This window comes from Bufo bufo, chromosome 3 (assembly GCF_905171765.1).
Source record: "Bufo bufo chromosome 3, aBufBuf1.1, whole genome shotgun sequence".
Taxonomy (NCBI): Eukaryota; Metazoa; Chordata; class Amphibia; order Anura; family Bufonidae; genus Bufo; species Bufo bufo.
The window spans coordinates 612,468-638,062 of record NC_053391.1 but is presented as its reverse complement, the minus strand read 5'-3'; the positions used below and the strand labels follow the sequence as shown (position 1 = coordinate 638,062).

The 25,595-nt window shown below is 54.4% G+C and overlaps 2 protein-coding genes and 1 long non-coding RNA gene across 5 annotated transcripts in view; 1 reads left to right on the top strand and 2 right to left on the bottom strand.

Moving 5' to 3' along the window:
* Positions 1-25,595, bottom strand: part of UBASH3A (ubiquitin associated and SH3 domain containing A) — a 698,439-nt gene that overhangs the window by 116,375 nt on the left and 556,469 nt on the right. The window lies entirely within an intron of this gene.
* LOC120994283 lies at positions 2,418-10,260 on the bottom strand. Its single transcript, XR_005777380.1, has 6 exons — positions 10,159-10,260; positions 3,449-3,509; positions 3,289-3,317; positions 3,116-3,153; positions 2,626-2,714; positions 2,418-2,509 (listed from the first exon to the last, which is right to left on the bottom strand). It is a non-coding gene; the product is annotated as an uncharacterized LOC120994283 (long non-coding RNA).
* RECQL4 (RecQ like helicase 4) overlaps positions 10,305-25,595 on the top strand; it is a 100,860-nt gene continuing 85,569 nt past the window's right edge. Inside the window, exons 1-2 of the mRNA XM_040422704.1 lie at positions 10,305-10,378; positions 24,660-24,751. Coding sequence (XP_040278638.1) covers positions 24,668-24,751 — 84 coding nt within the window. The 5' untranslated portion in view covers positions 10,305-10,378; positions 24,660-24,667. The remainder of the gene's footprint in view (positions 10,379-24,659; positions 24,752-25,595) is intronic.

The following is a 25,595-nucleotide window of genomic DNA, read 5'->3' as shown; positions in this document are numbered from 1 at the left end:
TGCCCGTCTAGTATTGCCCCTCACACACAGTGATGCCCGTCTAGTATTGCCCCTCACACACAGTGATGCCCGTCTAGTATTGCCCCTCACACACAGTGATGCCCGTCTAGTATTGCCCCTCACACACAGTGATGCCCGTCTAGTATTGCCCCTCACACACAGTGATGCCCGTCTAGTATTGCCCCTCACACACAGTGATGCCGTCTAGTATTGCCCCTCACACCACAGTGATGCCCCTAGTTTCCCCTCACAGTACTAGTATTGCCCCTCACACACAGTGATGCCCGTCTAGTATTGCCCCTCACACACAGTGATGCCCGTCTAGTATTGCCCCTCACACACAGTGATGCCCGTCTAGTATTGCCCCTCACACACAGTGATGCCCGTCTAGTATTGCCCCTCACACACAGTGATGCCCGTCTAGTATTGCCCCTCACACACAGTGATGCCCGTCTAGTATTGCCCCTCACACACAGTGATGCCCGTCTAGTATTGACCCCTCACTACACAGTGATGCCCGTCTAGTATTGCCCCTCACACACAGTGATGCCCGTCTAGTATTGCCCCTCACACACAGTGATGCCCGTCTAGTATTGCCCCTCACACACAGTGATGCCCGTCTAGTATTGCCCCTCACACACAGGTGATGCCCGTCTAGTATTGCCCCTCACACTCAGTTGCCGTCTAGTATTGCCCCTCACACACAGTGATGCCCGTCTAGTATTGCCCCTCACACACAGTGATGCCCGTCTAGTATTGCCCCTCACACACAGTGATGCCCGTTCTAGTATTGCCCCTCACACACAGTGATGCCCGTCTAGTATTGCCCCTCACACACAGTGATGCCCCTAGTATTGCCCCTCACACAGTGATGCCCGTCTATATTGCCCTCACACACAGTGATGCCCGTCTAGTATTGCCCCTCACACACAGTGATGCCCGTCTAGTATTGCCCCTCACACACAGTGATGCCCGTCTAGTATTGCCCCTCACACACAGTGATGCCCGTCTAGTATTGCCCCTCACACACAGTGATGCCCGTCTAGTATTGCCCCTCACACACAGTGATGCCCGTCTAGTATTGCCCTCACACACAGTGATGCCCGTCTAGTATTGCCCCTCACACACAGTGATGCGCGTCTAGTATTGCCCCTCACACACCGTGATGCCGTCTAGTATTGCCCCTCACACACAGTGATGCCCGTCTAGTTCAAAGAAACATTTTGCCCCTCGCACACAGTGATGCCCGTCTAGTATTGCCCCCCACACACAGTGATGCCCGTCTAGTATTGCCCCTCGCACACAGTGATGCCCGTCTAGTATTGCCCCTCACACACAGTGATGCCCGTCTAGTATTGCCCCTCACCCACAGTGATGCCCGTCTAGTATTGCCCCTCACACACAGTGATGCCCGTCTAGTATTGCCCCTCGCACACAGTGATGCCCGTCTAGTATTGCCTCACACACAGTGATGCCCGTCTAGTATTGCCCCTCGCACACAGTGATGCCCGTCTAGTATTGCCCCTCGCACACAGTGATGCCCGTCTAGTATTGCCCCTCACCCACAGTGATGCCCGTCTAGTATTGCCCCTCACACACAGTGATGCCCGTCTAGTATTGCCCCTCGCACAGTGATGCCCATCATAGTTATGCTCTCATAGATGCCCCTCCTCCAGTTTAACTACTCGTGTACCCCATCTGCTCTTGGCTCGGCTGTCTGTGACTGGTGACGTCACTTTGCTATATGGACAGCAGGGGGCGGAGGACGCGGACACGGGTGGCACATGCAGGTTCCGGACCGCTGGTATTTGGACCGCGCTCCGCCCGTCGAGTGCCCCGTGGCCTTCTAAAGAGCGTTTAACCTGTTTGATGCCAGAGAGCAGCGAGCGTCTATACCGATGTGCGGAGCTGCAATGACAGGTGGGGGCAGCAGCGGGTTTTTGGGGCGTGTCTGAGCGAGTGGAGGTCAGGACATGGCCGACTCACCGACACAATGTCTGCAATGCAGCGATTCAGGTTCCCCTTGTCGTCCTTGATGGTGATTGGTCGATCCTCCTTAATTCGCTCCATTGCCAGAGGACAGTCCAACTGTGGAGAGAAGGCGTCCCAGAACCATCAGGATCGAGTCCTCTCCCTGCTATTGGCCATTTCAGGATGTGTGACCTCTCTGTTATAACCACGGTTTCCATAGTAACAGACTACAGTCCGACCCCGTGTAGTCCTCTGCTCTCTTCTCCTTCTACAGAGGACACCAGGATCAGACCACACACGAGTCACTCGCGGTCTGTTACTATGGCAACTGTAGACCAGGGAAGATTCGCAGGGCAGCTTCCTTTTTATATCAGAGAGATAAATAGTTAGAGGCCGGGTTTACCGCGTCCACGTAGACTCATGGCAGGCTCACCCGGTACTTCTGCAGAAGTCATCGATGGAGCCGACCTCCGCTCCTTGCACCTGCTTGAAGGCGGCTTTGTATTGGACCAGGAGGCGCGAGCAGGCGGCGGTGTACCTGGAATAAACAGGCATAACACTGAGAGAGGACTACAACCCCCATGGTGGACATCAGGCCAGTCTGCTCCGGTGCTGGTCACAAGGCTCCGACCCATAAGACCGGGGTGGACTTACTCGCTGGGGAGACACAGTCTTTGATATAAGCCTTCTCCAGGGCCTGCAACGTCTTCACCACAGCAAACAGCTCCGCCATGTTGTCATACCTATAGAGACACAGTACAGAGCAGCTAGCGAGCACCCGATCAGTGGTACAATCTATAGGGCCGCACCCAATCAGTGGTACAGTCTATAGGGCCGCACCCAATCAGTGGTACAGTCTATAGGGTCGCACCAAATCAGTGTTACAATGTGCGGGTACAGTCTATAGGGTCACACCCAATCAGTGGTACAGTCTATAGGGTCACACCCAATCAGTGGTACAGTCTATAGGGTCACACCCAATCAGTGGTACAATGTGTGGGGTACCGTCTATAGGGTCACACCCAATCAGTGGTACAGTCTATAGGGTCACACCCAATCAGTGGTACAATGTGTGGGGTACCGTCTATAGGGTCACACCCAATCAGTGGTACAGTCTATAGGGTCACACCCAATCAGTCCGTACTTCTCTCGCTCCCGGGCATTCTTGTACAGCTTCACCTCCTGTAATAGATCCAGAGATGAACATCATAGACAGCAGATCTGTAGCCCCCCCCCCCCCCTGCACCCCAATATAATATGTGACCCGCTGTTTATTAGAACAGCTACTCGCCGGGCCTCCACCTGCAGCACACGTACCTCGTATAACTCTGGCTTATTTCCAGGAGCTGAAAGAAAGGAAAAGCCATTTACTAAGTGCAATATGTCTCAGAGCCGCCTGACAAACTGGACCAAGTCAGTGACCGCGGGGCTCCCTGCTGCATCCCCATAATCATTACTGCAATAGAAATCTCCTCACCACCGACTGCCGGCTGCGCGGGGATCCATGAAACATGACGCGCAAAGAGACGAGTCCAAGACTGAAAAGATAAAGTCAGAGGTAATGCATGAGGGGAGGTGATAATACAGGAGGAGGACATAACATGGAGGAGGAGAGAAGAGAAGAGGAGACACTACCGGAGAGGAGAGGATAATACAGGAGGAGGACATAACAGACACTACCGGAGAGGAGAGGATAATACAGGAGGAGGACATAACATGGAGAGAAGAGAAGAGGAGACACTACCGGAGAGGAGAGGATAATACAGGAGGAGGACATAACATGGAGGAGGAGAGAAGAGAAGAGGAGACACTACCGAGAGGAGAGGATAATACAGGAGGAGGACATAACATGGAGGAGGAGAGAAGAGAAGAGGAGACACTACCGGAGAGGAGAGGATAATACAGGAGGAGGACATAACATGGAGGAGGAGAGAAGAGGAGACACTACCGAGAGGAGAGGATAATACAGGAGGAGGACATAACATGGAGGAGGAGAGAAGAGAAGAGAAGAGAAGAGAAGAGGAGACACTACCGGAGAGGAGAGGATAATACAGGAGGAGGACATAACATGGAGAGAAGAGAAGAGGAGACACTACCGGAGAGGAGAGGATAATACAGGAGGAGGACATAACATGGAGAGAAGAGAAGAGAAGAGGAGACACTACCGGAGAGGAGAGGATAATACCGGAGGAGGACATAACATGGAGGAGGAGAGAAGAGAAGAGGAGACACTACCGGAGAGGAGAGGATAATACAGGAGGAGGACATAACATGGAGGAGGAGAGAAGAGAAGAGGAGACACTACCGGAGAGGAGAGGATAATACAGGAGGAGGGACATAACATGGAGGAGGAGAGAAGAGAAGAGGAGACACTACCGGAGAGGAGAGGATAATACAGGAGGAGGACATAACATGGAGAGAAGAGAAGAGGAGACACTACCGGAGGGGAGAGGATAATACAGGAGGAGGACATAACATGGAGGAGGAGAGAAGAGAAGAGGAGACACTACCGGAGAGGAGAGGATAATACAGGAGGAGGACATAACAAGAGGAGGAGAGAAGAGAAGAGGAGACACTACCGGAGAGGAGAGGATAATACAGGAGGAGGACATAACATGGAGGAGGAGAGAAGAGGAGACACTACCGGAGAGGAGAGGATAATACAGGAGGAGGACATAACATGGAGGAGGAGAGAAGAGAAGAGAAGAGGAGACACTACCGAGAGGAGAGGATAATACAGGAGGAGGACATAACATGGAGGAGGAGAGAAGAGAAGACACTACCGGAGAGGAGAGGATAATACAGGAGGAGGACATAACATGGAGGAGCAGACACTACTGGAGAGGAGAGGATAATACAGGAGGAGGACATAACATGGAGGAGGAGAGAAGAGGAGACACTACCGGAGAGGAGAGGATAATACAGGAGGAGGACATAACATGGAGGAGCAGACACTACCGGAGAGGAGAGGATAATACAGGAGGAGGACATAACATGGAGGAGGAGAGAAGAGAAGAGGAGACACTACCGGAGAGGATAATACAGAAGGAGGACATAACATGGAGGAGGAGAGAAGAGGAGACACTACCGGAGAGGAGAGGATAATACAGAAGGAGGACATAACATGGAGGAGGAGAGAAGAGAAGAGAAGAGGAGACACTACCGGAGAGGAGAGGATAATACAGGAGGAGGACATAACATGGAGAGAAGAGAAGAGGAGACACTACCGGAGAGGAGAGGATAATACAGGAGGAGGACATAACATGGAGGAGGAGAGAAGAGAAGAGGAGACACTACCGGAGAGGAGAGATAATACAGGAGGAGGACATAACATGGAGGAGGAGAGAAGAGAAGAGGAGACACTACCGGAGAGGAGAGGATAATACAGGAGGAGGACATAACATGGAGGAGGAGAAGAAGAGGAGACACTACCGGAGAGGAGAGGATAATACAGGAGGAGGACATAACATGGAGGAGGAGAGAAGAGAAGAGAAGAGAAGAGGAGACACTACCGGAGAGGAGAGGATAATACAGGAGGAGGACATAACATGGAGAGAAGAGAAGAGGAGACACTACCGGAGAGGAGAGGATAATACAGGAGGAGGACATAACATGGAGGAGGAGAGAAGAGAAGAGGAGACACTACCGGAGAGGAGAGGATAATACAGGAGGAGGACATAACATGGAGAGAAGAGAAGAGGAGACACTACCGGAGGGGAGAGGATAATACAGGAGGAGGACATAACATGGAGGAGGAGAGAAGAGAAAGAGGAGACACTACCGGAGAGGAGAGGATAATACAGGAGGAGGACATAACATGGAGGAGGAGAGAAGAGAAGAGGAGACACTACCGGAGAGGAGAGGATAATACAGGAGGAGGACATAACATGGAGGAGGAGAGAAGAGGAGACACTACCGGAGAGGAGAGGATAATACAGGAGGAGGACATAACATGGAGGAGGAGAGAAGAGAAGAGAAGAGAAGAGAAGAGGAGACACTACCGGAGAGGAGAGGATAATACAGGAGGAGGACATAACATGGAGGAGGAGAGAAGAGGAGACACTACCGGAGAGGAGAGGATAATACAGGAGGAGGACATAACATGGAGGAGCAGACACTACTGGAGAGGAGAGGATAATACAGGAGGAGGGACATAACATGGAGGAGGAGAGAAGAGGAGACACTACCGGAGAGGAGAGGATAATACAGGAGGAGGACATAACATGGAGGAGGAGACACTACCGGAGAGGAGAGGATAATACAGGAGGAGGACATAACATGGAGGAGGAGAGAAGAGAAGAGGAGACACTACCGGAGAGGATAATACAGAAGGAGGACATAACATGGAGGAGGAGAGAAGAGGAGACACTACCGGAGAGGAGAGGATAATACAGAAGGAGGACATAACATGGAGGAGGAGAGAAGAGAAGAGAAGAGGAGAGGATAATACAGGAGGAGGACATAACATGGAGGAGGAGAGGAGAGAAGAGAAGAGAAGAGGAGACACTACCGGAGAGGAGAGGATAATACAGGAGGAGGACATAACATGGAGGAGGAGAGAAGAGAAGAGGAGACACTACCGGAGAGGAGAGGATAATACAGGAGGAGGACATAACATGGAGGAAGAGAGAAGAGAAGAGGAGACACTACCGGAGAGGAGAGGATAATACAGGAGGAGGACATAACATGGAGGAGGAGAGAAGAGAAGAGGAGACACTACCGGAGAGGAGAGGATATACAGGAGGAGGACATAACATGGAGGAGGAGAGAAGAGAAGACACTACCCGGAGAGGAGAGGATAATACAGGAGGAGGACATAACATGGAGGAGGAGAGAAGAGAAGAGAAGAGGAGACACTACCGGAGAGGAGAGGATAATAAAGGAGGAGGACATAACATGGAGGAGGAGAGAAGAGAAGAGGAGACACTACCGTAGAGGAGAGGATAATACAGGAGGAGGACATAACATGGAGGAGGAGAGAAGAGAAGAGGAGACACTACCGGAGAGGAGAGGATAATACAGGAGGAGGACATAACATGGAGGAGTAGAGAAGAGAAGAGGAGAGGAGACACTACCGGAGAGGATAATACAGAAGGAGGACATAACATGGAGGAGGAGAGAAGAGGAGACACTACCGGAGAGGAGAGGATAATACAGAAGGAGGACATAACATGGAGGAGGAGAGAAGAGAAGAGGAGACACTACCGGAGAGGAGAGGATAATACAGGAGGGAGGACATAACATGGAGGAGAGAGGAGAGAAGAGAAGAGAAGAGGAGACACTACCGGAGAGGAGAGGATAATACAGGAGGAGGACATAACATGGAGGAGGAGAGAAGAGAAGAGGAGACACTACCGGAGAGGAGAGGATAATACAGGAGGAGGACATAACATGGAGGAGGAGAGAAGAGAAGAGGAGACACTACCGGAGAGGAGAGGATAATACAGGAGGAGGACATAACATGGAGGAGGAGAGAAGAGAAGAGGAGACCACTACCGGAGAGGAGAGGATAATACAGGAGGAGGACATAACATGGAGGAGGAGAGAAGAGGAGACACTACCGGAGAGGAGAGGATAATACAGGAGGAGGACATAACATGGAGGAGGAGAGAAGAGAAGAGGAGACACTACCGGAGAGGAGAGGATAATAAAGGAGGAGGACATAACATGGAGGAGGAGAGAAGAGAAGAGGAGACACTACCGTAGAGGAGAGGATAATACAGGAGGAGGACATAACATGGAGGAGTAGAGAAGAGAAGAGGAGACACTACCGGAGAGGAGAGGATAATACAGGAGGAGGACATAACATGGAGGAGTAGAGAAGAGAAGAGGAGACACTACCGGAGAGGAGAGGATAATACAGGAAAAGGACATAACATGGAGGAGGAGGAGGAGAGGATAATACAGGAGAGGAGGAGGAGGGGGGGGGTGATAATACAGGAGAGGAGGAGGAGGGGGGGGGGGTGATAATACAGGAGAGGAGGAGGAGGGGGGGGGTGATAATACAGGAGAGGAGGAGGAGGGGGGGTGATAATACAGGAGAGGAGGAGGAGGGGGGGGGTGATAATACAGGAGAGGAGGAGGAGGAGGGGGGTGATAATACAGGAGAGGAGGAGGGGGAGGTGATAATACAGGAGAGGAGGAGGAGGGTAATAATACAGGAGAGGAGGAGGGGGGTAATAATACAGGAGAGGAGGAGGAGGGGGGTGATAATACAGGAGAGGAGAAGGAGGAGGGGGGGGTGATAATACAGGAGGAGGGGGGGGTGATAATACAGGAGAGGAGGCGAGGAGGGTGATATACAGGAGAGGAGGGGGGGGTGATAATACAGGAGAGGAAGAGGGGGGTGTAATACAGGAGAGGAGGAGGGGGGGGTGATAATACAGGAGAGGAGGAGGAGGGGGGTGATAATACAGGAGAGGAGGAGGAGGGGGTGATAATACAGGAGAGGAGGGGGGGGGGTGATAATACAGAGAGGAGGGGGGGGTGATAATACAGGAGATGAGGAGGAGGAGGGGGGGGTAATAATACAGGAGAGGGGGGGGGGTGATAATACAGGAGGAGGAGAGGGGGGGGGGGGTGATAATACAGGAGAGGAGGGGGGGGGGGTGATAATACAGGAGAGGGGGGGGGGTGATAATACAGGAGAGGAGGAGGGGGGGGGGTGATAATACAGGAGAGGAGGAGGGGGGGGGGGGTGATAATACAGGAGGAGGAGGAGGGGGGGGTGATAATACAGGAGAGGAGGAGGAGGGGGGGTGATAATACAGGAGAGGAGGAGGGGGGGGGTGATAATACAGGAGAGGAGGAGGGGGGGGTGATAATACAGGAGAGGAGGAGGAGGGGGGGTGATAATACAGGAGAGGAGGAGGGGGGGGTGATAATACAGGAGAGGAGGGGGGGGGTGATAATACAGGAGAGGAGGGGGGGGTGATAATACAGGAGAGGAGGAGGAGGGGGGGGGTAATAATACAGGAGAGGGGGGGGGGTGATAATACAGGAGAGGAGGAGGGGGGGGGGGTGATAATACAGGAGAGGAGGAGGGGGGGGTGATAATACAGGAGAGGGGGGGGGGTGATAATACAGGAGAGGAGGAGGGGGGGGGGTGATAATACAGGAGAGGGGGGGGGGGGGGGGGGTGATAATACAGGGGGGGGGGGGGGGGGGGGGTGATAATACAGGAGAGGAGGAGGAGGGGGGTGATAATACAGGAGAGGAGGAGGGGGGGGTGATAATACAGGAGAGGAGGGGGGGGGGGGGGATAATACAGGAGAGGGGGGGGGGGGGTGATAATACAGGAGAGGAGGAGGGGGGGGTGATAATACAGGAGAGGAGGGGGGGGTGATAATACAGGAGAGGAGGAGGGGGGTGATAATACAGGAGAGGAGGAGGGGGGGTGATAATACAGGAGAGGAGGGGGAGGGGGATAATACAGGAGAGGAGGAGGAGGGGGGGGTGATAATACAGGAGGAGGAGGGGGGGGGGGTGATAATACAGGAGAGGAGGAGGGGGGGGGTGATAATACAGGAGAGGAGGAGGAGGAGGGGGGGGTGATAATACAGGAGGAGGGGGGGGGTGATAATACAGGAGAGGAGGAGGGGGGGGGGGGTGATAATACAGGAGAGGAGGGGGGGGGGGTGATAATACAGGAGAGGGGGGGGGGGTGATAATACAGGAGAGGAGGAGGAGGGGGGGGTGATAATACAGGAGAGGAGGAGGGGGGGTGATAATACAGGAGAGGAGGAGGGGGGGGGGATAATACAGGAGAGGAGGGGGGGGTGATAATACAGGAGAGGAGGGGGAGGGGGGGGTGATAATACAGGAGAGGAGGAGGAGGGGGTGATAATACAGGAGAGGAGGGGGAGGGGGGTGATAATACAGGAGAGGGGGGGGGGGGTGATAATACAGGAGAGGAGGAGGAGGAGGGGGGGTGATAATACAGGAGAGGAGGAGGAGGGGGGTGATAATACAGGAGAGGAGGGGGGGGGGGTGATAATACAGGAGAGGAGGAGGGGGGGTGATAATACAGGAGAGGAGGAGGAGGGGTGATAATACAGGAGAGGAGGGGGAGGGGGGTGATAATACAGGAGAGGAGGGGGAGGGGGTGATAATACAGGATAGGAGGGGGGGGGGGGTGAAAACACAGGGGGGGGAGGCAGGTGATAATTCGGGGTGTATCTCTCTCACCCGCGGGTGTCAGCACCTGTAGAGATGGAAGTGAAGTTTGCGATTGTTGTCTGTAGAATCACTTCCTGGTTGTCATCCGAAGCTTCCGGTCACGTGTCGGTGACGTAATAAGCTCCTGCCGGAAGTACGCGGAAGTCATTATCTTTAATGATTCGTTAAAATTGAATCGCGTACGAGGGCGTGATGACGTCAGAAGCGCGGGAAATTTAGCGTCTGTCAGGTAAGAAATCCGAGTTTTATCTCCTCTTTATAATAATCAGTTCTATCTTCCGTCAGTGCGGAGTTATCATCTCAGCGCGGGTCACCTGTCACTGGATTATTATCATATAGCCCCAGCCCCCCGTCATTATCTGTCACTGGATTATTATCCCCCCTGTCCATTATCTGTCAGTAGATTATTATCCCCCCTGTCCATTATCTGTCAGTAGATTATTATCCCCCCCCCCTGTCCATTATCTGTCAGTAGATTATTATCCCCCCCTGTCCATTATCTGTCAGTAGATTATTATCCCCCCTGTCCATTATCTGTCAGTAGATTATTATCCTCCCCCTCTGTACATTATCTGTCAGTGGATTATTATTCCCTCCCTGTCCATTATCTGTCAGTAGATTATTATCCCCCCCCGTCCATTATCTGTCAGTGGATTATTATCCCCCCTCCCCCCCTGTCCATTATCGATCACTGGATTATTATCACTTGTAGGATCAGTATTCCGCAGTTCTATTTCTTGGTATAAGACGACGACTAGGGGTGCACCGAAATTTCGTGAGTAAGTGACGTTACGCCGCCCTCCGCTCTGCCTGCAGAGTTGTTACTGGAGCGTCACGATTGTAAGGTAAAATAAAGATGCAGTGAGTGATGCTGTGAGCAGCAGGGCCGGGGCTGTTATGGGTGGGGATCGGTCTATGGCACTGCTATGGGGAGGGGGGATCTGTGCACTGTTATGGGGAGGGGGGATCTGTGCACTGTTATGGGGAAAGGGATCTGTGCACTGTTATGGGGAGGGGGGATCTGTGCACTGTTATGGGGAGGGGGGATCTGTGCACTGTTATGGGGAGGGGGGATCTGTGCACTGTTATGGGGAGGGGGGATCTGTGCACTGTTATGGGGAGGGGGGATCTGTGCACTGTTATGGGGAGGGGGGATCTGTGCACTGTTATGGGGAGGGGGGATCTGTGCACTGTTATGGGGAGGGGGGATCTGTGCACTGTTATGGGGAGGGGGGATCTGTGCACTGTTATGGGGAAAGGGATCTGTGCACTGTTATGGGGAGGGGGGATCTGTGCACTGTTATGGGGAGGGGGGATCTGTGCACTGTTATGGGGAGGGGGGATCTGTGCACTGTTATGGGGAGGGGGGGTCTGTGCACTGTTATGGGGAGGGGGGATCTGTGCACTGTTATGGGGAAAGGGATCTGTGCACTGCTATGGGGAGGGGGGATCTGTGCACTGTTATGGGGAGGGGGGATCTGTGCACTGTTATGGGGAGGGGGGATCTGTGCACTGTTATGGGGAGGGGGGATCTGTGCACTGCTATGGGGAGGGGGGATCTGTGCACTGTTATGGGGAGGGGGGATCTGTGCACTGTTATGGGGGGGGGGATCTGTGCACTGTTATGGGGAGGGGGGATCTGTGCACTGTTCAGGGGAGGGGGGGATCTGTGCACTGTTATGGGGAGGGGGGATCTGTGCACTGTTATGGGGAGGGGGGATCTGTGCACTGTTATGGGGAGGGGGGATCTGTGCACTGTTATGGGGAGGGGGGATCTGTGCACTGTTATGGGGAGGGGGGATCTGTGCACTGTTATGGGGAGGGGGGATCTGTGCACTGTTATGGGGAAAGGGATCTGTGCACTGTTATGGGGAGGGGGGATCTGTGCACTGTTATGGGGAGGGGGGATCTGTGCACTGTTATGGGGAGGGGGGATCTGTGCACTGTTATGGGGAGGGGGGATCTGTGCACTGTTATGGGGAAAGGGATCTGTGCACTGCTATGGGGAGGGGGGATCTGTGCACTGTTATGGGGAGGGGGGATCTGTGCACTGTTATGGGGAAAGGGATCTGTGCACTGTTATGGGGAGGGGGGATCTGTGCACTGTTATGGGGAGGGGGGATCTGTGCACTGTTATGGGGAGGGGGGATCTGTGCACTGTTATGGGGAGGGGGGATCTGTGCACTGTTATGGGGAGGGGGGATCTGTGCACTGTTATGGGGAGGGGGATCTGTGCACTGTTATGGGGAGGGGGGATCTGTGCACTGTTATGGGGAGGGGGGATCTGTGCACTGTTATGGGGAGGGGGGATCTGTGCACTGTTATGGGGAGGGGAGATCTGTGCACTGTTATGGGGAGGGGAGATCTGTGCACTGTTATGGGGAAAGGGATCTGTGCACTGCTATGGGGAGGGGGGATCTGTGCACTGTTATGGGGAGGGGGGATCTGTGCACTGTTATGGGGAAAGGGATCTGTGCACTGTTATGGGGAGGGGGGATCTGTGCACTGTTATGGAGAGGGGGATCTGTGGGTGGCGCTGTTATGGAGAGGGGGATCTGTGGGTGGCGCTGTTATGGAGAGGGGGATCTGTGGGTGGCGCTGTTATGGAGAGGGGGATCTGTGGGTGGCTCTGTTATGGAGAGGGGGATCTGTGGGTGGCTCTGTATGGAGAGGGGGATCTGTGGGTGGCTCTGTTATGGAGAGGGGGATCTGTGGGTGGCGCTGTTATGGAGAGGGGGATCTGTGGGTGGCGCTGTTATGGAGAGGGGGATCTGTGGGTGGCTCTGTTATGGAGAGGGGGATCTGTGGGTGGCGCTGTTATGGAGAGGGGGATCTGTGGGTGGCGCTGTTATGGAGAGGGGATCTGTGGGTGGCGCTGTTATGGAGAGGGGGATCTGTGGGTGGCTCTGTTATGGAGAGGGGGATCTGTGGGTGGCTCTGTATGGAGAGGGGGATCTGTGGGTGGCTCTGTTATGGAGAGGGGGATCTGTGGGTGGCGCTGTTATGGAGAGGGGGATCTGTGGGTGGCGCTGTTATGGAGAGGGGGATCTGTGGGTGGCGCTGTTATGGAGAGGGGGATCTGTGGGTGGCGCTGTTATGGAGAGGGGGATCTGTGGGTGGCGCTGTTATGGAGAGGGGGATCTGTGGGTGGCTCTGTTATGGAGAGGGGGATCTGTGGGTGGCGCTGTTATGGAGAGGGGGATCTGTGGGTGGCGCTGTTATGGAGAGGGGGATCTGTGGGTGGCGCTGTTATGGAGAGGGGGATCTGTGGGTGGCGCTGTTATGGAGAGGGGGATCTGTGGGTGGCGCTGTTATGGAGAGGGGGATCTGTGGGTGGCTCTGTTATGGAGAGGGGGATCTGTGGGTGGCGCTGTTATGGAGAGGGGGATCTGTGGGTGGCGCTGTTATGGAGAGGGGGATCTGTGGGTGGCGCTGTTATGGAGAGGGGGATCTGTGGGGGCGCTGTTATGGAGAGGGGGATCTGTGGGGGGCGCTGTTATGGAGAGGGGGATCTGTGGGGGGCGCTGTTAGGGAGAGGGGGATCTGTGGGTGGCGCTGTTATGGAGAGGGGGATCTGTGGGTGGCGCTGTTATGGAGAGGGGGATCTGTGCACTGTTATGGGGAGGGGGGATCTGTGCACTGTTATGGGGAGGGGGGATCTGTGCACTGTTATGGGGAGGGGGGATCTGTGCACTGCTATGGGGGAGGGGGGATCTGTGCACTGTTATGGGGAAAGGGATCTGTGCACTGTTATGGGGAGGGGGGATCTGTGCACTGTTATGGGGAGGGGGGATCTGTGCACTGTTATGGGGAAAGGGATCTGTGCATGTTATGGGGAAATGGATCTGTGCACTGTTATGCCATAACAGTGCACAGATCCCCCTCTCCATAACAGTGCACAGATCCCCCTCTCCATAACAGTGCACAGATCCCCTCTCCATAACAGCGCCACCACAGATCCCCCTCTCCATAACAGAGCCCCACAGATCCCCCTTCATAACAGAGCCACCCACAGATCCCCCTCTCCATAACAGTGCACAGATCCCCCTCTCCATAACAGCGCCACCCACAGATCCCCTCTCCATAACAGCGCCACCCACAGATCCCCCTCTCCATAACAGACCACCACAGATCCCCCCCTCCATAACAGTGCACAGATCCCCCTCTCCATAACAGCGCCACCCACAGATCCCCCTCTCCATAACAGCGCCACCCACAGATCCCCCTCTCCATAACAGAGCCACCCACAGATCCCCCCTCCCCATAGCAGTGCACAGATCCCCCTCTCCATAACAGCGCCACCCACAGATCCCCCTCTCCATAACAGCGCCACCCACAGATCCCCCTCTCCATAACAGCGCCACCCACAGATCCCCTCTCCATAACAGTGCACAGATCCCCTCTCCATAACAGCGCCACCCACAGATCCCCCTCTCCATAACAGCGCCACCCACAGATCCCCCTCTCCATAACAGCGCCACCCACAGATCCCCTCTCATAACAGAGCCACCCACAGATCCCCCTCTCCATAACAGCGCCACCCACAGATCCCCCCCTCCATAACAGCGCCACCCACAGATCCCCTCTCCATAACAGAGCACCCACAGATCCCCTCTCCATAACAGCGCCACCCACAGATCCCCCTCTCCATAACAGCGCCACCCACAGATCCCCCTCTCCATAACAGCGCCACCCACAGATCCCCCTCTCCATAACAGCGCCACCCACAGATCCCCCTCTCCATAACAGCGCCACCCACAGATCCCCTCCATAACAGTGCCATCCACAGATCCCCTCCATAACAGCGCCACCCACAGATCCCCTCTCCATAACAGCGCCACCCACAGATCCCCCTCTCCATACAGCGCCACCCACAGATCCCCTCTCCATAACAGCGCCACCCACAGATCCCCCTCCCATAACAGCGCCACCCACAGATCCCCCTCTCCATAACAGCGCCACCCACAGATCCCCCTCTCCATAACAGCGCCACCCACAGATCCCCCTCTCCATAACAGCGCCACCCACAGATCCCCCTCTCCATAACAGCGCCACCCACAGATCCCCCTCTCCATAACAGCGCCACCCACAGATCCCCCTCTCCATAACAGCGCCACCCAAGATCCCCCTCTCCATAACAGCGCCACCCACAGATCCCCCTCTCCATAACAGCGCCACCCACAGATCCCCCTCTCCATAACAGCGCCACCCACAGATCCCCCTCTCCATAACAGCGCCACCCACAGATCCCCCTCTCCATAACAGCGCCACCCACAGATCCCCCTCTCCATAACAGCGCCACCCACAGATCCCCTCCATAACAGCGCCACCCACAGATCCCCCTCTCCAAAACAGCCGCCACCCACAGATCCCCCTCTCCATAACAGCGCCACCCACAGATCCCCCTCTCCATAACAGCGCCACCCACAGATCCCCCTCTCCATAACAGCGCCACCCACAGATCCCCCTCTCCATAACAGCGCCACCCACAGATCCCCCTCTCCATAACAGCGCCACCCACAATCCCCCTCTCCATAACAGCGCCACCCACAGATCCCCCTCTCCATAACAGCGCCACCCACAGATCCCCCTCTCCATAACAGCGCCACCCACAGATCCCCCTCTCCATAACAGCGCCACCCACAGATCCCCCTCTCCATAACAGCGCCACCCACAGATCCCCCTCTCCATAACAGCGCCCCCCACAGATCCCCCTCTCCATAACAGCGCCACCCACAGATCCCCCTCTCCATAACAGCGCCACCCACAGATCCCCCCTCTCCATAACAGCGCCACCCACAGATCCCCCCCTCTCCATAACAGCGCCACCCACAGATCCCCCTCTCCATAACAGCGCCACCCACAGATCCCCCTCTCCATAACAGCGCCACCACAGATCCCCCTCTCCATAACAGCGCCACCCACAGATCCCCCCTCTCCATAACAGCGCCACCCACAGATCCCCTCTCCATAACAGCGCCACCCACAGATCCCCCTCTCCATAACAGCGCCACCCACAGATCCCCCTCTCCATAACAGCGCCACCCAAGATCCCCCTCTCCATAACAGCGCCACCCACAGATCCCCCTCTCCATAACAGCGCCACCCACAGATCCCCCTCTCCATAACAGCGCCACCCACAGATCCCCCTCTCCATAACAGCGCCACCCACAGATCCCCCTCTCCATAACAGCGCCACCCACAGATCCCCCCTCTCCATAACCACGCCACCCACAGATCCCCTCTCCATAACAGCGCCCACCCACAGATCCCCCTCTCCATAACAGCGCCACCCACAGATCCCCCTCTCCATAACAGCGCCACCCACAGATCCCCCTCTCCATAACAGCGCCACCCACAGATCCCCCTCTCCTAACAGCGCACCCACAGATCCCCCTCTCCATAACAGCGCCACCCACAGATCCCCCTCTCCATAACAGCGCCACCCACAGATCCCCCTCTCCCTAACAGCGCCACCCACAGATCCCCCTCTCCATAACAGCGCCACCCACAGATCCCCCTCTCCATAACAGCGCCACCCACAGATCCCCTCTCCATAACAGCGCCACCCACAGATCCCCCTCTCCATAACAAGCGCCACCCACAGATCCCCCTCTCATAACAGAGCCACCCACAGATCCCCCTCTCCATAACAGCGCCACCCACAGATCCCCCTCTCCATAACAGCGCCACCCACAGATCCCCCTCTCCATAACAGAGCCACCCACAGATCCCCCTCTCATAACAGAGCCACCCACAGATCCCCCTCTCCAAACAGAGCCACCCACAGATCCCCCTCTCCATAACAGAGCCACCCACAGATTACCCTCTCCATAACAGCGCCACCCACAGATCCCCCTCTCCATAACAGAGCCACCCACAGATCCCCCTCTCCATAACAGAGCCACCACAGATCCCCCTCTCCATAACAGAGCCACCCACAGATCCCCTCTCCATAACATCGCCACCCACAGATCCCCCTCTCCATAACAGCGCCACCCACAGATCCCCCTCTCCATAACAGCGCCACCCACAGATCCCCCTCTCCATAACAGAGCCACCCACAGATCCCCTCCCCATAACAGTGCACAGATCCCCCTCTCCATAACAGAGCCACCCACAGATCCCCCCCTCCATAACAGCGCCACCCACAGATCCCCCTCTCCATAACAGCGCCACCCACAGATCCCCCTCTCCATAACAGCGCCACCCACAGATCCCCTCTCCATAACAGCGCCACCCACAGATCCCCCTCTCCATAACAGCGCACCCACAGATCCCCCTCTCAGAACAGAGCCACCCACAGATCCCCCTCTCCATAACAGCGCCACCCACAGATCCCCTCTCCATAACAGCGCCACCCACAGATCCCCCTCTCATAACAGCGCCACCCACAGATCCCCCTCTCCATAACAGCGCCACCCACAGATCCCCCTCTCCATAACAGAGCCACCCACAGATCCCCCTCTCCATAACAGCGCCACCCACAGATCCCCTCTCCATAACAGCGCCACCCACAGATCCCCCTCTATAACAGAGCCACCCACAGATCCCCTCTCCATAACAGTGCACAGATCCCCCTCTCCATAACAGCGCCACCCACAGATCCCCCTCTCCATAACAGCGCCATCCACAGATCCCCCTCTCCATAACAGAGCCACCCACAGATCCCCCTCTCCATAACAGAGCCACCCACAGATCCCCCTCTCCATAACAGCGCCACCCACAGATCCCCTCTCCATAACAGAGCCACCCACAGATCCCCCTCTCATAACAGAGCCACCCACAGATCCCCCTCTCCATAACAGCGCCACCCACAGATCCCCCTCTCCATAACAGCGCCACCCACAGATCCCCCTCTCCATAACAGCGCCACCCACAGATCCCCCTCTCCATAACAGAGCCACCCACAGATCCCCTATCATAACAGAGCCACCACAGATCCCCCTCTCCATAACAGTGCCACCCACAGATCCCCTCTCCATAACATCGCCACCCACAGATCCCCCTCTCCATAACAGCGCCACCCACAGATCCCCCTCTCCATAACAGAGCCACCCACAGATCCCCCTCTCCATAACAGCGCCACCCACAGATCCCCCTCTCCATAACAGCGCCACCCACAGATCCCCTCTCCATAACAGCGCCACCCACAGATCCCCCTCTCCATAACAGAGCCACCCACAGATCCCCCTCTCCATAACAGCGCCACCCACAGATCCCCCTCTCCATAACAGAGCCACCCACAGATCCCCTCTCCATAACAGCGCCACCCACAGATCCCCCTCTCCATAACAGAGCCACCCACAGATCCCCTCTCCATAACAGAGCCACCCACAGATCCCCCTTCATAACAGCGCCACCCACAGATCCCCCTCTCCATAACAGAGACACCCACAGATCCCCCTCTCCATAACAGAGCCACCCACAGATCCCCCTCTCCATAACAGCGCCACCCACAGATCCCTCTCCATAACAGCGCCACCCACAGATCCCCTCCATAACAGAGCCACCCACAGATCCCCTCTCCATAACAGCGCCACCCACAGATCCCCCTCTCCATAACAGCGCCACCCACAGATCCCCCTCTCCATAACAGCGCCACCCACAGATCCCCCTCTCCATAACAGCGCCACCCACAGATCCCCCTCTCCATAACAGCGCCACCCACAGATCCCCTCTCCATAACAGCGCCACCCACAGATCCCCCTCTCCATAACAGCGCCACCCACAGATTACCCTCTCCATAACAGCGCCACCCACAGATCCCCCTCTCCATAACAGAGCCCCCCACAGATCCCCCTCTCCATAACAGAGCCCCCCACAGATCCCCCTCTCCATAACAGAGCCCCCCACAGATCCCCCTCTCCATAACAGAGCCCCCCACAGCCCCCCCTCTCCATAACAGAGCCCCCCACAGATCCCCCTCTCCATAACAGAGCCCCCACAGATCCCCTCTCCATAACAGCGCCACCCACAGATCCCCTCTCCATAACAGCGCCACCCACAGATCCCCCTCTCCATAACAGCGCCACCCACAGATCCCCCTCTCCATAACAGCGCCACCCACAGATCCCCTCTCCATAACAGCGCCACCCACAGATCCCCTCTCCATAACAGCGCCACCCACAGATCCCCCTCTCCATAACAGCGCCACCCACAGATCCCCCTCTCCATAACAGCGCCACCCACAGATCCCCCTCTCCATAACAGCGCCACCCACAGATCCCCCTCTCCATAACAGCGCCACCCACAGATCCCCCTCTCCATAACAGCGCCACCCACAGATCCCCCTCTCCATAACAGCGCCACCCACAGATCCCCCTCTCCATAACAGCGCCACCCACAGATCCCCCTCTCCATAACAGCGCCACCCACAGATCCCCCTCTCCATAACAGCGCCACCCACAGATCCCCCTCTCCATAACAGCGCCACCCACAGATCCCCCTCTCCATAACAGCGCCACCCACAGATCCCCCTCTCCATAACAGCGCCACCCACAGATCCCCCTCTCCATAACAGCGCCACCCACAGATCCCCCTCTCCATAACAGCGCCACCCACAGATCCCCCTCTCCATAACAGCGCCACCCACAGATCCCCCTCTCCATAACAGCGCCACCCACAGATCCCCCTCTCCATAACAGCGCCACCACAGATCCCCCTCTCCATAACAGAGCCACCCACAGATCCCCCTCTCCATAACAGCGCCACCCACAGATCCCCCTCTCCATAACAGAGCCACCCACAGATCCCCCTCTCCATAACAGAGCCACCCACAGATCCCCCTCTCCATAACAGCGCCACCCACAGATCCCCCTCTCCATAACAGCGCCACCCACAGATCCCCCTCTCCATAACAGAGCCACCCACAGATCCCCCTCTCCATAACAGCGCCACCCACAGATCCCCCTCTCCATAACAGAGCCACCACAGATCCCCCTCTCCATAACAGAGCCACCCACAGATCCCCCTCTCCATAACAGAGCCACCCACAGATCCCCTCTCCATAACAGAGCCACCCACAGATCCCCCTCTCCATAACAGAGCCACCCACAGATCCCCCTCTCCATAACAGCGCCACCCACAGATGAATTTCATTCATGAAAAAGAATTATTAATAAAATCATTAAAAAAAAAGTATTTTAAAAGTATTTGGGCAAAAAGGCAGTTTCGGTTTCGGTTTCGGTTTTCGGTCAAGGGCATCCTGAATTTTCGGTTTCGGTTTCGGTTTCGGACCAGAATTTTCATTTCGGTGCACCCCTAACGACGACCCTTAGTCCCACCGTGGGGAACGTCACAGCAGCACAGAGAACCTGGAGACTCCAGGATAAAGGCAGAGCAGATAACAATGTATAAAGTGATGGCCACAGACTATCTCCGGGCCACCTCACAGCCCTTCGATTTGTCCCTGGCCCAGCAGGCCACTCTGAAGACGATGGCTGATTAGTGATGAGACAACTTTGTGTTTCGAGTTCGGCGTACAAGGTTGGGGTTATCTAAGAATTCTGTTATGGATTCCGCTACCACAGACCGTAACTTATATGGTCTGTGATAGCGGAATCCATAATAGAATTCTTAGAGAACCCCCAACCGTGTACGCCGAACTCGAAACACAAAGTTGTCTCATCCCTATGGCTGATGCCACCACAAAAGGCCCTGAGAAGTGCCCTCAGCCTCCTGAGCAGGTGAAGCCTGCTGTGGCCCTTTCTGTCTAGGAGTCCATGTTATCTGCCCAGTCCGGCTGAGGATTGAGCAGTACACCCAGGTACTTAGAAGTGTTGACTATCTCAATGTCCATCCCCTGGATGTCCACCGGTTTATGAGGACGTCTGTGCTGTGTAATAGTAAGAATAGAAGAATTCAAAAAGCAGGCATGTAAAGAGAGGAGAGCTAAACATGTGTCCAATGTAGTGTGAAGAGTCCTGAAGTGAGAGAAGAAAACATCTGCAGGACGGCAGGAACATGATCCACGGTGAAGGTGTAGGGAGGGGAAAGAGGTCCGTCTCCTCTTCTAACCATGGATTCCAGATTTTATAGACTCGTTCCCTGGAATATCTGCCAAGATAGAAAGCGAGGGAGACCTCCGCCTGGAGAACGATAGGAATCATCGTGGACATCAGCAGATATTGTAGGAGATTATAAGCAGTGGTGGTAACTGTTGGTGGCTTAACCCCAGTAAGGACACAGGTGTCCACAAGGAGAGATCTCCCAAACACTGAGAACAATCCTCTTTTAATGTTGGCCCGAAACCGTCTCACTATGTGACAGGTCCTGTCCACCATACATTTCTTGGCAACCCCTAAATCCATTGGGTAAATCAGGTACAGCCTAGACAGCACCATAAAATATCTGGAGAGAGGTCTCCCCCATAAGTGTTAGCTGCCGGCTCTTTCGCTGGTTGTCGTACAACTTTCATGTCATTGCTCCAGTGTGAGCGTCTCCCCCCAAACCCACCTCCCAGCCGTGCATAAAGGGTGGTGGAGATGGGGAGAGAATGCCCCTCTTCGAGGCTCTGGGTTTGCAGACTTGTTCAAACATTATGTTTTCTACTGACCATTGGTTGGGAACAGGGAAGTTAAGAAGTGGACGATTTGGAAGTTGGGTGAGAAGGTAGAGACTATGCTCTGGACACAAGTTCAGGATTAAGTAAGGTGTCACCAGCATAGCCTAGCTGGGCATGTTTCCACCAGACAGACCATGTTGGTGAGAAGAGGGGGTATCAAGTATAGGGAGCGTTGGTGAGGTCGGGCTTTGGAGTTCTTTCCTCCATAGTTGTAATATCTGGATCAACCACCCATAAAGACCTATCAGGCCACCAAATTGAAGCTAATGGGGAGACTGGCGTCAATAAATTGGACTGGAGTATAATCCACTACGGAGGGGGGGGGGGGGGTCGAAGAGGGTCACAGAGTCCACCCCACCAGCTATGGAAAGGCCTCCTAGACCTGGATATTCGAGGTCTCCTATAGCCCACATTCATACTGTGAAGATTTAGGAGCTGATCCCGTGACCAGTACAGTATTTGCGGTAAGGAGACCATTTTGATAGTGTGTACTCTGTGTTTTCGCGAGAGGGAAGTTCTAGGCAGAGTTTAGGGATGAGGCGAACGTAATGCCACTTAAAATTCGAGGGTTTTTGGTAAATAATCCCTAAGTAAAGAAAATAATGATCAAGTTTTAAAACTGAAGTTGTGTGATTGTCGCGACCTGAAGAAGTGTATTGCCAGAGAAATGGACACACGGCCCAATAAATGAGGGGTTTGTCATGTAAGGAGCATCTGCGGGAAGACTTGCTTTGTATTCGTGGAATCTGGTCTTCACACCTGCAATGTTTGGATTAGTACAGACCATTATGGCCAAAGGAGAAAGGGGGCAACTCTGACATGGGCCTCGACTAATATGGATGGGAACTGTGGGATCTGGACGCAGTGGGAGCCGTAGAAAGGCTCCCTAATACTCATGGTGGTCATAACCTGGTAAAGACCAAGAGCCTTCAGTGTCCAAGGCCAGTAGTGAGGTGGGGGGGTCTGGTATTGGCCCAGTTACTGATGGTCCACACCTTCCGCACATTACCAGTGCTTGGGATAAACCCTATCTGGTCAGACTCTATTACAGCGCGGAGGGGACCATTAGGGCGTTTAGCTAGCCTGGATGTAAGAAGTTCTAGGTCAGCGTTAAGGAGATAGGAGGAGAGTTTGCAGGACTGGAGATCCTTGGAATCACTGGAATGAAGGCTGTCAGCGTATCTGGAGGCAGTGCGCCCCCTTGGGGAAGACAGTTGCATATACTCTTAAACTGATGTGCTTTAAAATACAGCACCAAGAATCCATCCGGTCATGGATATGTCTTTTAAGAAATTCTTCATGGGAGGAGGACGAGAGGTTATGTCAGCGGGTGAGGAGTATAGCTTCTGATAAAAGGCCCTTCAACAATCAGCCGTGTTGAAAGCTCTCATACCCGGTCCGGTCCTCGGCGCGGAGGACAATTCATCCGCTACAGGGGATCTGGTCGAGCATTGAAGGACATATTCAAATCACCGCAGCAGATAAGTGTCGGAGAATGATTTCCCCAGGACAGGCAGAAGACTCGCTAGACATAAAGGCTGATTGTAGCGGAGCCTACTACAACCATAGAGCCTCCATCAGGGTCCAGAATAGGCGACTCCGTCTGGAAAGGCGTCTCTAATAAAAGTAGCAGCGCCTCTGCAGTCGGTGGGGGGCGGCGCATGGGCCAATATATCGATTATGGAAATACCTGGGACAGTAGAAGATGGGAGGTCTCCCCTACAGCTCCACCAGGGAAACTGCATCTAAAACCGCATGGTATAATGGGGTGAAGCATGGCGGAACACCATAGGAAAAATGGTCAAAAATCCAGGGGGCCACAGCACCCATCAGGTAGTCGCATCTACTAAGCCATCAGATAAGCTGCCCCTAGGGGTGAAATAATATGACCGATCCTGATCGGGTATACAAAGATGAATCTACCCGTGGGTCCTCTCGCTTCAGCAGATGGCATTGATCGTGTAGGCAGAGGTAATACAAGGCCCTCACTAATGTATTGTGAGTCTCCATATTGCCCTCTCTGCTGGCTGGATTCATTTTTCCATCACATTATTCACTGCTGGTTCCATGGTTACGACCACCCTGCAAACCAGCAGCGGTGGTCGTGCTTGCACACTATAGGAAGAAGTACTCGCCTATGTGCACGCCTGCAGTCCCAGCCACCAGAGAGGACGGCGTCTTTTTCTATAGTGTGCAAGCACGACCACTGCTGATGGATTGCTGGGTGGTCATAACCATGGAAACGGGCCGTGTATAAGGTGATAGAAAAATGAATCCAGCCAGCAAAGGAGGCAACATGGAGAATCGCAAGACATTAGGAAGGGCCTGGTATTTACTTGGTCTATATGATAAATGACATCTGCTGAAGTGAGAGGACCCCTTTAATCAAACCTGAGAAATTGGCTCCTAAAGCTGCAGCTGTGAGAATCGTATCCCAAGGTGGATCTGAGGAGATGTTCGCCCCAATATCTGCCGTCTACCGCAATCTCAAGGTAATGACTGACTAGACATTGCTAGGTGGAAGAAGATGGCAGTATGTGAGGCCTCCACAACCATGGAAGGAGCCCCCTGATAAATGGAAGGCTCCCTCCACAGGTGAGACAGACAGCGGCCCGGCCTGCACTCACAGCAACTCGTGTAGAATCGAGGAATTATTAAAGGGATCGCAGAAAATGACCCCCCCCCCCCCCCTCGCCCCCCCTTGCCCTAATGCCACACTCCTGAGACCAAGTCTCCACGTGGTGTAAATGGCCATGTGCATCATCCCTAGAGACATACCTTCTTACTAGGGCAGTCAACCCCCAGAGATCAATGACTTCTCCATCAGAGCCGGCAAATGGAAGCGTCCTCTATGGCACCAGTCCTTAGACTCTAGACGTAGACAGCTTCTCATGAATGACCAGCACCAGACACTACATGTTCCTTACTTCTCTGATCCCTGCAGGTGACGGGATGGAAAGGTACCATGAGGTGAAGCATCTGCTGAAGACCTGGGAGGCAGAGTTCATGAAGGAGCACAAGAGGAAGCCCAGCAAGGTACCCATCATGTCTTCTACTGGGGGAGGAACCCTGACCTGACGAATAGAAGGGGAGGAGTAAGAGTCCTGACCATAGGAGCTTACAGTCTATAAGAGGAGGAGCAAGAGTCCTGACCATAGGAGCTTACAGTCTATAGGAGGAGATATAAGAGGAGGAGTAAGAGTCCTGACCATAGGAGCTTACAATCTATAAGAGGAGGAGGAGGAGTAAGAGTCCTGACCATAGGAGCTTACAATCTATAAGAGGAGATACAAGAGGAGGAGGAGTAAGAGTCCTGACCATAGGAGCTTACAGTCTATAAGAGGAGGAGAAAGAGTCCTGACCATAGGAGCTTACAGTCTATAAGAGGAGGAGGAGCAAGAGTCCTGACCATAGGAGCTTACAGTCTATAAGAGGAGGAGGAGCAAGAGTCCTGACCATAGGAGCTTACAGTCTAAGGCCCCTTTCACACGGCGAGTATTCCGCGCGGATGCGATGCTTGAGTTGAACGCATTGCACCCGCACTGAATACCGACCCATTCATTTCTATGGGGCTGTGCACACGAGCAGTGATTTTCACGCATCACTTGTGCGTTGTGTGAAAATCGCAGCATGTTCTATATTCTGCGTTTTTCACGCAACGCAGGCCCCATAGAAGTGAATGGGGTTGCGTGAAAATCGCAAGCAAGTGCGGTGCGATTTTCACGCACGGTTGCTAGGAGACGATCGGGATGGAGACCCAATCATTATTATTTTCCCTTAGAACATGGTTATAAGGGAAAATAATAGCATTCTGAATACAGAATGCAAAGTAAAACAGCGCTGGAGGGGTTAAAAAAATATATAAATTAACTCACCTTAG